Source organism: Sminthopsis crassicaudata, chromosome 5 (genome assembly GCF_048593235.1).
Source record: "Sminthopsis crassicaudata isolate SCR6 chromosome 5, ASM4859323v1, whole genome shotgun sequence".
NCBI classification, from domain to species: Eukaryota; Metazoa; Chordata; class Mammalia; order Dasyuromorphia; family Dasyuridae; genus Sminthopsis; species Sminthopsis crassicaudata.
In genome coordinates, this window is record NC_133621.1 from 283,080,512 (window position 1) to 283,094,042 (window position 13,531).

Consider the following 13,531-nt stretch of genomic DNA (forward strand, 5'->3'; position numbering starts at 1 on the left):
TAAAGGTGAACATGTCACAGATGCCTAATGACAAATATATCCAACAAGTGGACGTGTACAATTCCTCTGCTAATGAGAAGAACTAGTTAAATATTCAAAATATGCCAGCCCCCTCACAGTGGAATTCAGTGACATCATGAGAATTTGCTGACAGGCTGCAAAAATGGAAAGCAAATACTTTACTATAATCTTAATGTTGAATTTATATTTGAACAGTAGGTTATGAAATGAAGTGAGTGACTCTTTCACATACTTGCAATCCAAACCACAAAATGGGAAAGAAAAAAGGTCTTACTGGTTTATAAAACCTAGAAACATGAGTGAGTTACCTGTCAGACTCTATTTAAGGATTAAATAATAAAGCTTAAAGGTGAAAAACTTTCCCATCTTCAGAAGTCTAATAAGTCAATGTATATTCCATATGAAAACTTAAAATGCAAATTTGGGCAAGTATGGTTATATCTGCTCAAACCAACAAGATACGAAATGACCAACTTACTAACATTATCTCCTCAGAATACTCGAGACAGAAGATAATAAAGAAGTGTTATTCCTAGTAAACACAGAAAGAGGAGTACTTGTATGTGAAATGACTAAAGTTTACATCTATCAAAATTTATGGATAAGCAGTTTTAAGTGAACTAACGCCTCACAAAGTGAAATCATGGCTTAGAAGATTCCTGCAAAGATGTCCTGGATTGGAGATAATGTTAAATAATATTATTTTGAGCAAATTAAAAGGGAAAATAGCAGTACTGATGCTGCTCCTCGTATGGACTTTTGGTCAAACATGTTACCAAGTAAAAATGATAATTTCATTACATCTGACAAGCAGAATTCCCGAAATGGAAAGTAACAACACTACTTAAACTATGTATTTACAAATAGTAACAATGAACCTTATCCTTTATGTATGATGTGCTTTGAATAACTAATGATTGCATGACGCCATCATGACTATTAGGAAGACATGAAAAATGAGCTTTTGTTGCTAAATAATGGTGTGTTTCTTATAAAATCTCATACCTATACATTTGAACCTGGGGGAATTTTTTCTAATCTACTTAAGAATCTTCTAACTGAAATCAGTTTATGGGTTCTAAACCCATTTTTTAAAAAATAAAAACCATAATTCTCTGCCAATCAATTGGTAAGAACAGCTAATTTATATAAAGAAAGGTAGACATTTACTCGCTTGATTGATATATGTATATGTATATCTAGACAAAGGACTGTGAAGAGAGTAGAAGAGGAAAAGCAAGAGAGATATATTTGAATTAAAAAAAAATTAACTATATGATTACAAGGGGGGAAAAAACACAACTATAAGACAATTGCTTGTTTGTTGGATTTCAAGCATGTGATATGGAGCCAGGAAAGTTACTATATGCTTTAAGAGAGACAGTGTACAAAACCAGAGAGGACCTTTAAAAAAACAGCCTGGAAAAAGACTTGGAACCATATCTGTTTTCAAGGGTCTGAATCCCAGGAATAGGGAATTGCCTTGTTCTGGCTGACCCAAAAGGAAAAACAAGGAACAAATATGGATCAATAATGTGAATCAAAAAGGCAAACTTGGCCTTGAGATAAGGAAAAGCTGCCTAAAAGCATCTGCTTAAAGAGGGTGGACATTCTGTTCTACAAGTTCTACAAGCCTAAGTACAATTTACATTAAGAGTTTCACTAGATGAGATAAAATTATGGTCAAACCTCATTTTCATTCAAGACACCTCTGCCTATGCATTCTGACAGTCTTAGCCCTTGGCTTAATACTAGAAAAAAAAATTCATTTCCATTTCATATCAAGAGTTACAAATATTTATCGGACCTATACACCATAAGTGTCTATTAACTAAAACACAAATGAATTCCAAGATCCTGACATCTCCTCTGAAAAATAAGACATATTGATGATTTAAAAAATCATTTAATATCCTCTAAAAATGGATGACTGGGTATATGTGACAATTATGAATCAAGATGTTTGATAGACAAAAACATTCCATTTCTTAACCATAACACATAATGGAGTGGCATGCAGTTTCTGTGACATAGCATGTTTTAAGAGGGAAAGTGTTATAGAAAGAAAAAAATTTTACCACAATTGTCATACGGCAATTTTTTCTTAAAGGGAACTGAAATCACTGAGATTCAACTGTAGCTTCTTGGTAGCCTAAGTTCAAAAGTCAGACTACAAAAAGGCAGATGTCTCCCTGAGATCTGCCAATATACCCGACCAAGAGTCAGAGAAAATGTAGTCAATTAAATAAATGCTATATATATCCTTGCTGCTTCCATGCAATGGTTAAGTAAATGATATTCTGAACCAATCTGTTCTCAATCTCAGGCCTGTCCTCTAATAGAATATGTATGTAATCACATAAGAAGGAAGTGATTTTTTTTTTTTGGGGGGGGGGGGAAATCCTTTCTAAACAAGAAAACTTGTCCACACAAATTTTACTCATTGGAGTCTATATCTTATGTGTTAGCAACTCAGCTTGTGTAGGAATTACACATTATAATACTAGAATGGTCAATAAATTTGCTGGATTGCAAGCATGTGATAACAATAGCTAGGAACATGAATCTGGATAGGAAGAAAGGGAGTGTCCAAAACTAGAGAGCTCACAGTTCTTCCATGTCTGGGCACAAAATTTTAGTAAGATAATGATTAGTTCTAGATGCTTGCTAAGTAATAAACAGGAGAAATGGAATACTCATGTTTCTAAAAATTAATTTAATATTCAAAGTCTTTTAAACTTTTTAAGTTTATGAAAAATTCAAGTTGCATCTAAAATCAGAAGCAGTAAGATATATTGAAAGTTGTACCCATACACTGCAATTCTAGTCATAAACCTGAGGCTCAGTCTGCATAATCTTGGACATCATAGTCCTAAGACATTACACAAAATTGTGCAGAAATTACAATGTCATTCTCACAAACTGAAACACTGCTAGCAGACTTCATTTTGAGTTCTAAACTATGGAAATCAATTTAAAGCAAGGAGAGGAAACAATCAACCACCATGCCTGAAGCAATTTAATGTTCCACTCTCAATGCTCTGAAAATTCATTAGGGGGCACTGTTCTCCTTAATTTCATCACTAAGCAAAAAAGAAACTGCAAATGATAAGTTTTAGGTTTTTCATTTACATCTGACATGAAATTAGAGGAAATGATACTAATATTCCCAATCTGTAATTTTAGCAGTCTAAGTTAAATCCTATTAAAATTATTTAGAACCACCAATCTTGCATAAAGTCATTGGTACTTTAGGTATAAAAATAAATTTCAGACTTTTGTTTTTATCTATTTTTGTTCTATCAGTACCACACTGTTAAACTTTTTTTGAGCATCTGACAACAAAGAACATTTTTAACTTGGTAATGTTCGCACTCAAATCACCTCCACACAAGCCAATTTTCCTCAAAGGAGGAGTTGGATTTTTCTTCTACTTGCCAACACTACTCCTCCACTTAGTCCATACAGGATGCATTCCCCTTAACCCTTTTCTCTCCAAGCTTTTAAGACGCCTTTCTCTTTCTGGAATTTTCAATCTTTCCTCATCTACTTGACCCCTTACTTGTTGCCTAGAAGCAAGTACAAATCCTTTTCCTTGAAAAAGCCTTCTGGTGACTCTCCCAAAGAACAGAGGCTTCTGGAAACAAGGACTGTTTCACTTTGGTCAGTGGATCAATAGTGATTAAATACCTAATATGTTCTAATACTGGGCTAATAATTGAGGAGATAAAGACTCAAGGAGTCTAATGAAGGAAGATAAAACATGAAAAAAAGTTGAGGAAAAAAAGGGAGTGGGGGGAGAAGATACAATATGTCTTACATAAAATAAATATTAGGTAAATGTTTGTTCACTGACCCTCTTATCACAAACTCAGATCTATGCTCATTGCTCTACTTTCTGGTCACTCACCTTCAAGCAATCTCATTTCGATCTTCAACACTCAACTGCAATGGCATGGTCAAAGACTACTTTCTTGCTAACCAACTGCCTTTTCCCGGGTCCTCAATCTTATTATCTCTGTAGCATTTCCTAATGCTGAAGACAACATCTCTGTCGTCCCCCCACCCCCGAACCTTCTGCCCCCCCAGCTAACCACTTGTTCTGGACAAGATGACCATTCACGTACAAATGCTATCATGCTGGACAAGGTTCTGCTGGGGACTCTTTCATCTTCGTTGTGTGCCCTGTTTCTCATCAGCTCTCAAAAGGATTCAACTATTCCTTCTAAGCTGAAGGCTCTCAAACTTAGGGATTCACACTGTCTTTTATCCTGAATGCCAGTCCTGCCCTGAGATACAGGTATTTCAGACTCAATATATCTAACACAAAAATCATTATCTTTCTTCCTCAACCTAACAGTTACATATGTTTTACTGCTTTAGCCATGAACATCATACTTCTTCTAGCCATCACAACCTAGGAGTGATTCTTTGCCTTCCTAGCTCAGAGGCCTGGCAGGCTGCCTTCATGTTCTTTTCGCTTACCCCAGCTTCTTAGATTTTGGACTCTTAAGCACACCACACAGGTACTTCACAAATAATTGTCAACTGACTTCTTAACCTATGATTTATAAGGTCCTTTTAAACTCTTAAGTCCTATAATCACAAAAATCTGTAAAATCAAATAAGCATTATCTGTAGAGCAACTCAGTATATATAACAACTTAGTGTAAAGTACTAATATAAAGTACATAAATATCAACTGACTCAAAAGACATATTGTGGTATTTGGAGACATTCTGTTCTTTAGTTAAGGTTTTCCTAATAAACTAGTAATAACAAAATCTTAAAAAACAGCCCAAGACACATAAAGATGCAAAACTCCAAATATACCCATCCACCTGGGCTTTAGCAGGTGGTTGAAGATTTTAGGAACTCAAAGATTCATTACCCGGCTACCAGCACAGTCAAGTAAAAGGCCCATACTTGAAGTCTATCCAGATCATTAGGATTGCTAGGTAGAAGGCTGTGCTTGTGCTTTCGGTTGAAATATTTTTGGTGGCATTTTAGTTTAAGCAGAATGTACTAGAAATTTGGGAACATTCTTCATTCATCCTGAAATGAACTGAGTGTGCAAACTCTGCCAAATGGCCTAAAACTTGACTCAATTTAGCTACTATGTATAGGCTATAAATTAAAAAAAAAAAAAAAAAAAAAAAAAAAGTAGAGCATCATTGCCCAAAAAGAATGAATGTGAGCAAAGTTTATTTTTCTTTCCTTTTTTCATCCTCAAACTTCAAACAGTTCACTGCCCATGGCAAACACTTAATATTTTTTTCTTGAAGATTAATTCTACCAGGAAGATAAAAAATTAAAAAGTGCTTGCTTTGTGTCCCTCACAGAACTGATGTGCAAAGATGTCAGGCTGACCTCCATTTAACACCCACTTAAGTTCCAAGATCTTTCTTTGTCCTATGTCTTTATGCACTGGAGATAATTACAAACTACTAAGTTCAAGAGTAAGAGATTTAGTAAAATTTAGTGGCAATGATTTAAGAAAATCTACAAAAACAACATGTATTTCATGTATATATTATATATTAGAATAAAAAGAAATGAAAAAGAATTATCTTTATTATTATTATAAATACGTATCTGTTTATAATAAAAATATTAAATAAAATAAATAAGACATATAATAATATTATTATGGCAATAACAAAATGTACCAAATCCATAGACATTAACTTATCAATAACAATGGCATTTGCACAGGAGACCTGTATATAAAAAGCTCCAAAATGATTGACAGGAGTGAATATGAGTGCTATTTCTTAATCTGTGGTTAGCTTGAACAAATATAGAAAATTTTTTTTTTTACCATATTTGGCAATATAAGAGGTCTGGGGTTTTTTTTGGGAGGGTGGTGGTGGTGATAAAGTACTAGCTTTCCAACATACCTGCAGTAGAACCAACAATGTATGAGAGTGCCTGTTTCCCCAAGATATACATTATTTTTTTTTCTCCATTCTGTTATTCTACTAGTGGGTTAAGATAATAAGTACAAAAATTTCCTCAATGGCTCCATCAGCCACAGCAGAAAACTGTATTAGAATTGGAAAACAAATTACAAGTCCAACACTTGGAAAATGGCTAACTTAAACATTACCATGATTAAACATTTTGATATACTCACGGGATTTCGCCAATGTGGGCAATTTAGAATATGAAACTTCCTGCACCAATGAAGATTAGTAACTCATCTATAATATTCTGCAAAAATTTATAATCTAATGGGTAGAAATGGGGGAATATAAATGATCTAATGAGGAACTCAAAAGGGGGAATGGAAAGTTTTCATGAAAAGTCAGGTGGAGACACAAGTTCTTCCCTCAGAGCCTAGGGTGGTTCTGGTGGGAGAGAGGAGAGGAAGGAAGAGGCTGATTAAAGAGCCTACAGCATGGTTTGGAAATAGTTCATTTGGCTTCAGCCTCTTCTACCTGTACTTCATATACTTTTTGAATATTTACTTTTAATAACAATTAAGTTTATAATGAAATTTAAAAACATTTAGTTGCATTTAGATGTTACAGGTAGAATAAGCTGAGTTCTTGGATCCATCCACTAAAAAGAATCTAAAAGAACAAACTACCATCAGCAAATAAGATAAGTGAAATGGACAGAAAAGCCACATAGGAGGTATAGGAAAATCCACAGCTATTTTCCCCTGGAGACAAAGCATAATTGTAGCACACTCACTTAACATGTTAGTCAAGACTTTGGTGTCTGAAATATTTGATTAATAACTTCAAGAAATATAGTAGTTTATATGAAATGAATAAGAAATCATGTTAAAAAAAAGTTTTCTCAAAAGAAAACATGTCACAGAAAAATATCTACTCAACTCAGCAGAGAGTTTGGGGCTGGGAGAGTAGAGGTTTAAGTTTATGGATTTTCCCTGATATTAAAACATATGAGCTATACAGAGGATATTTACATCCCCTTTATTAAACATTCAGTAATCTGTGCTCCTAATTTCAGATTCTTCTATACTTACCCTAATTTTTTGTATCATGTCTCAGAACACAAAGCATACACTTGTGATTGAAAAAAAACCAAACTAATATCTGTTATGATTTTTTAAAAAAAATTATTCTAAATCCTGTTGTGCTGTATTGAAGCTTTTGGTACATGCTGCTATTCTGGAATTTTCTTGAATTCATCTAAAAATGAATTATTTATTTAGTGATAAAACCATTTACGATCTAAATTTGCCACCTTCATCAAAATATGAAAATAGAAAGCAGGCTTGGAACCACTCTATAAGCCATTTTCTTGATTCTTTCCCTGGTCACATTCTCCAACAAAGAGGCCAAACCTCATGGAATACAAATTCCAAGTCATGATTTCTCAGGAAGAGCTCCAGACATACAGAATTTCTAACAAAACTCATATTGGGCTGAACATATAGGACATACTCCTAAAATAAGATTTCTTTTTGGGGAAAAAATATCTACACACAAATAACATTTGAACATGGTTATTATAAGATGCAATCTGGTTTTATACAAATCAGATTTTGGAGGAGAAAGTATGGGCCATATATATGTATACCAATTTGGCTATTTAGTTAATGGGAAAAATCAGAAACTAGATATCAACATATAATAGCACATAATGAATAAGCCATTTTAAGCCCTAAAAAAAATTCCTCAAATTTCCCATAATTAAAAGATAACATTAATAATCTAATTTCTGAAATTACCACATTCAAATAACTTAAATAAACCTAAACAGCCAGAAAAACTGCTTCTTAAAAGATACACTGAAATTCCAGGCAATCCAGAAAACAGAAAGCCTTCCAACTCCCAAGGCAGGGGGCTCCTCTTCCTGCCCACTGAGATTTCAGGGAGCTTTTCCATCTCAAAGCCAGGAGATGTTGGGGATGGCCCTTGAGTGCAGGTGTCTTGGCTCTGAAGCCAGTTCTCTCTCTACTAGGTCATACTAACTCTCAGAAAATCCAGGATGCTGAAATAAATGGAGCTACAATTTGAAAATTGTATACCTAACAAGTCAGAGGCTGATTTAATTGTTGTTGGAGTAAGAGATCCTTCAAAACTCACCAAGGAAGCTCTCCGAGAACGCCGGCTCATTGGCTGATCAAATGGAGGGCTATTTATCTGCAGCTTTTCTAAATAACCGTCAGGTATTCTAATGTCCGCAGGAAGTGACAAACGTTTATTTAGATCCTGAAAGTAAAAAAAAAAAAAAAAAAAAAAGTAAAGAAAAAAACTAAGTAATTTTAAAAGCATTCTGGGTTAGCTTTTTTCAGTACTTCTTAATGATAATTTTGCTAGATAATTTTGGTTTTATGCAATATACTGAGAACTCAAGAGCTATTAACCACTGAAAGTTTCTGAACAGAAAAGGGACATAATTCATCAACCCACTAGTGAGGAGAATAAACCAAATTTTAATTTTCCTAATCCAAACTCCACTCGCCATTCCATTTTTTATTAGTGCCCTCCATGGACTCTGTACCAAAATAACCTGTTAGCTAACCCTCCACCTATTGGCTTTGAGGCCTCCTAGTTGCCTGCTGCCACAGAAAGTATGGTAATAGTTTCTTAATAATGCTAGTTGAATTGGGTTGGAAGAAGTGAAGACAGAGGATAAATAAGCTGGCTAGGAAGCTAAAGCAACATTTCAGGCAGATGACACTGAGGATCTTTACTGAGGTAGTATTTATTTTATTAAGTCTTAGCTATAAAAATATGGTATCATTCCTGATGGGAAGAGAAAGATGAGAACAAAGGAAGAAGAAAAGACCAGACAACATCCTTTGTGTACTGCTTCATCCCCAACTGTGCCCTGTCTTCCTTCACAAAGAAGGCTCAAGACAATGTGGTTCACTTGATTTATAATTTGTGGAGTTAAGATGATTCTATCTCAACATGCTCTTTCTGACTAAAAGTCATGGCTCCAAATGTCACCTTGGTTGTTCACTTTAACCCTCCTTCCCACCTAAGCTTCAGCTTCATGCTCCTAGTTCCAAATTTATACACAATCTCCACATGAAACTCAGTACATCTAAAGGGGAATTTGTCATCTTCTCCTCTTAAACGAACTGCCCATCCCAAATCATCCATTTGTGAAATTCTTAAGATATCTTTGACATCTTATCTCTTGCCACCCAAATCTAACTGGTCACTACATGTAGTTCTAGATCCACAATCCTACTACATATTATTCTTCCTTTATGATGTCTCTTTTATTTACCTCTTTCTTTCTTATTTCATAATGACCAATCTACTTCAGGTATTCATCTACTCAAACTTAGATTGTTCCAGAAATTATTTTTCTACCTTCCAATTTCTACTCTTTCCATTCCAATTGTTGAGTAGTGCCAACAATTTAAATATAATAAACTGCTTACTTCATCTAATTATGCCCCTTCTCTAAACTTCCAAAGTTCCCATTCCTCCAAAGAGGTTCTGATATGCGGGCTTGATGCACTTAGATGGGAAGAAGACATGACTATAACTAAGCATGTTCTAAAAGTAGTAACAATAATTACTATATGCTAAGCACTTATCACATCGTATCTCATTTGATCCTCACAGCAACTCTGTGAGGTAGGTGCTCTTAGTGTCCTCATCTTTCACCTGAAAAAGTTAAAAATAAACAGATTAAGGGACTTGCCCAAAGTCCTACATCTCAGGCCAAATTTAAACTCAGTACTTGCTGGATTAAGACTCAAGGCTTAGCAGCTAGAAAGCATAGTAACAGCAGCAGTTCCCATAAAGTACTATGTATGGCACACTCAAAGGGAAGGAGAAAGGAGGCATTTACAAGCATTAGAGAAACACGTCAGACAGGGTAACAATTCATATCACAAATATCTGTGGATTTTAGCAGACAGTAAGCTGAATCTAAGTCACTGGTATGGCCAAGCAACAGAAAACAGCTAGTGTGATATTAGTTCATATTGAGGCACTGGGGTCAGGATGAGTGAGGTCACAGTCATATCACATAGGAAGGTCTTTTATTCCACACTGGATACCATATTTTAGGAATTGGCATGTATCTAAAGAAAAGAGACCAAGATGGTGGGAAGACATTTTTTAAAGAAAACAAAGAACAAACAACAACAAAACAATTTTTTTATATCTCAGCTGATAGATCATAGAAACAATGCTTTCTCTGTTGGGACACAACAAACTCTATATAATATAGAGTATCTGATTCCTGTTGTCCACACAGTCACTTGCTACATGAAGAAAAAACAAACTGATTGTATATGGGTACCACTCATGTGAATGAGACGAATGTCATCTCCAGTAGCTAAGCTCCTTACCCTTCTGTTATCCTGACTCCCCTTCCAATCTCAAATATCAAAAGCATATCATCATAAAAGCCTAAATCATATACCAATACTAAGCAATATATGAAAAATCTATAGTTATATTAAAACTCTATAGAACATTAATAACATTTTTTCCATGTTTTAGGTAGATGAGTAATATATAAAGAGAGCTAATACAGGGGCTATGAACTTCAGGTTTGTGAAATGAATAAAGTATGTAAGAACTAGAGCTTTAAGTGATGAAACAGTGGATGTTTCTAGCATCTAAAACTCATCAATTTATGTGTTCAGTGAGCTATATCTTGAGGTATAATTCTTATCAAATGGCTTGAGAAAATCCAAATGGGAAAATCCAATCAGTAAAGATATAGCCTTTTTAGAGAGAGATTCTGGAACCTTTCCTGGTCACCTCTGAACCAGCTGCTGCTGCCATGTTCAAGTGCAGAGAGAAATATCCTTGGTGTTCACCATCCCCCATGGAAGTTGAACTCCTGGCAAACCAGGCCCTAGCCCTCCCACTTTGGACAGCACTAATTCATTTTTCAGAAGTTTCCCTTAAATGTATCCTTGAGTCATTTCTACTCATTTCTTCCAACTCTGTACTACTTAGAATGGAACATTTGATTCCCATCAGATACCAGAAGACAGTTATCTTGTTCCCTTAAGTCTATCACAGGCACAGAGGAGGGAAATTTTAAATAAAGATTGGGGTGAGGGTTAGAGGGAAGATTAAGGAGGGGTAATTTGCACCATGCCTCCAAAGAGGGTTCTCGCCAGGGTCCTACACATATTTGAAATCTCTTCTAGGGATACTCTATCACCAGCAAGCAGCTCCCAAGTCCAGAGGCATCCTGACTGCTTAATCAGTCACTAACAGGGATGATTCTTCAATCAATTTTATATCATACTATCACTCAATAAAAGTAGAACGAAAAGGATGCAGGTACTAAGAGGTTTATTGATTTTGACCAAGTTCAATTAATTTATAAATCTGTATAGTCTAGGAGAAAAATTTCACTATGTAGACTGACCCAATCCAAGCAGATATGCACATCTGAGGTGATGAACAATCCATGGAGAGAAAATTTCCTTCTGGTAAATTAGCTTCGGGGAGAGAGTTGTGTCAAGGATTTCATCAGCATAAGGAACTGTGGTTATAGAAACCCTCTCACTATTAAAGTGGTAATGCCAGTGACAGTACTGATAATGATGAAGCTAATGCAGCACGACAAGTACCTCTACTTTAAGAATCAAACTAAGTTATCTGGAACATGGAGAGGCTCAATCTATAATACAAAGCCAGTAGACATCAGACTGGCAAGGAATATGTAAGCAAAACCTGAACTCAAATCCCTTCTGACTTCCAGGATAGCCCTTTATCCACCATATCGCCCTCTACCTACCATGCCAGCAGGGTGGCCCTCCATCCACTATACCAGGCTGCATTTACAAGCCATTTTATACCATAAAATGGTTCACAAAAAAGCAGGAGCTTGGGACAGACAGAAATTGTGATTATGCTAAATGAAGGTTTTAGAAGAATGTATGATGGCACTTCAAAAGCAGACAAATATACCTTCCCTCAGGAGTTTTCAAGAGGCACAGATCTCAGAGAGAGGGGATTAGAATGCTGGAAAAGCCTAATTAAATGCCTTCGATGTGCCAGACACTATGTTAAACACTGGGTATACAAAAAAGAGCAAAACCAGTCCCTGCCCTGAGCTGACAATCCAAGAAGCTGAAGGGGCATAGAAAAGGACAAGCCAATAAGTGCCGACTACTTCCTTTGTTGGGCAAAGTAAGCAAAGAAACTGAAGAGACATTTCTTTTCCCATTTCTGCTGTGGATGTGACTGATGGGGCTGGAGGGCCGTTAGCATGGTGTGCATGCATCTAAGAAGATGGGGGCTTTCAGGACAGGAATCACTACAGATCAAGTAACTACAGGAAGACCATTCAATGTTAGCAGGTTTGGGAATTAGGCAGGAGAGAAAACAAGTGGATAGAGACTATTTCCTTCTGAGGGAATCTTCAGTCTGTGGATGTGCAAATAAACAACCATACTCGCTGGCTAAAGTCAAGCAGGTCTTCAGGGAAAAGAGAGAGCAGGAAAAGCATTTTTGTCAATAAAAGACTGGGAAAGAGTACAAGACCAAACACAAGATTTAGTAAGCTTTCCAACACAAAGCAGTCTGCTCATTTTGTTTCTATCCTGGTCTCCTATAACTCTTTGCTCAATCCAAGTCTTTTTCTCTGTTCCTTCACAAAGTCCTCCCTGAACCCTTCTTCTTTTCAGTGACAAAATAGCACAATAAACCTAAACCTTTAACAGGCATTTGAAATACTGTAATTATCATAAGATCACAAATCTCAGAAAACCCTTAATTGAACAAGATAGTCTTTTTAAAACACCCACCAAGTGGTCCATCCAGCTTTTGTTCTAGCACATTTCTAAATGACTGTGTGCACAATTTCTGGAAATGGCATCAGGTAAGCACCCAATTCAATGCCTGGAGTTTTCTGACAGTTTTTAATCTTAGCAAGGTCCCTTGGCTCATGTTCTGTTGAGTGGGATAGCAATTCCCATCACTTCCCTTGCCCCTTACTCCCTCTGTCACCCATTTATATAATAGCTGTGCACAGGTTAAAATGCACAGGGTTGAGAACAGGAAAGAAATGAACCAATTATTGCTCCCAGGCCTAAAAGACTTTTGGAAAAACAATGTTCCTCAAAAGTGATTAGAGTTTCTTTCAAGATGAAAGGGCTGTCTCTTCCCAGTGGCCTTATATTAAGATTAGACAAGGGAACCTGCATCATGCTCTGTTAGGATTATTACTAGGTCCTAAGTCAGTTGTCTGGTACTTAACAATTCTCTAGCTCAGTTCACACCTTTAAAGGAGTTTGCTCATTGGTTCTGTAAGGAATTCCCACAAACCCATTCTCTGGGAGGATATAAGGAGCCAACATTGAGTGGGGAAGTCAGTCTGGATTGGGTCAAGGAGAAAACTTCCCAGGAGAACTTCAGGGAAGCTCAAGGAGATTCAGAACAAGGATTCAGTGGATTCACAAGTCTAAAGGAAAAGCCTGCTCATGGACTTCCGGGAGATTCACATCTAGGATTGAATTCTGGGAAATCCACAATCCCACACTCTCGGAGGCAGAGTCTGATTCCCACACTCTAGGAGATTCAGAGTCAAGATTTCA

At 36.1% G+C, this 13,531-nt stretch overlaps 1 protein-coding gene across 2 annotated transcripts in view; it reads right to left on the bottom strand.

Moving 5' to 3' along the window:
• Positions 1-13,531, bottom strand: part of CDK17 (cyclin dependent kinase 17) — a 142,228-nt gene that overhangs the window by 31,071 nt on the left and 97,626 nt on the right. For both annotated transcript variants that reach the window (XM_074271316.1, XM_074271315.1), the window contains exon 5: positions 8,085-8,210. In XM_074271316.1, the coding sequence (XP_074127417.1) occupies positions 8,085-8,210 (126 nt within the window). The remainder of the gene's footprint in view (positions 1-8,084; positions 8,211-13,531) is intronic.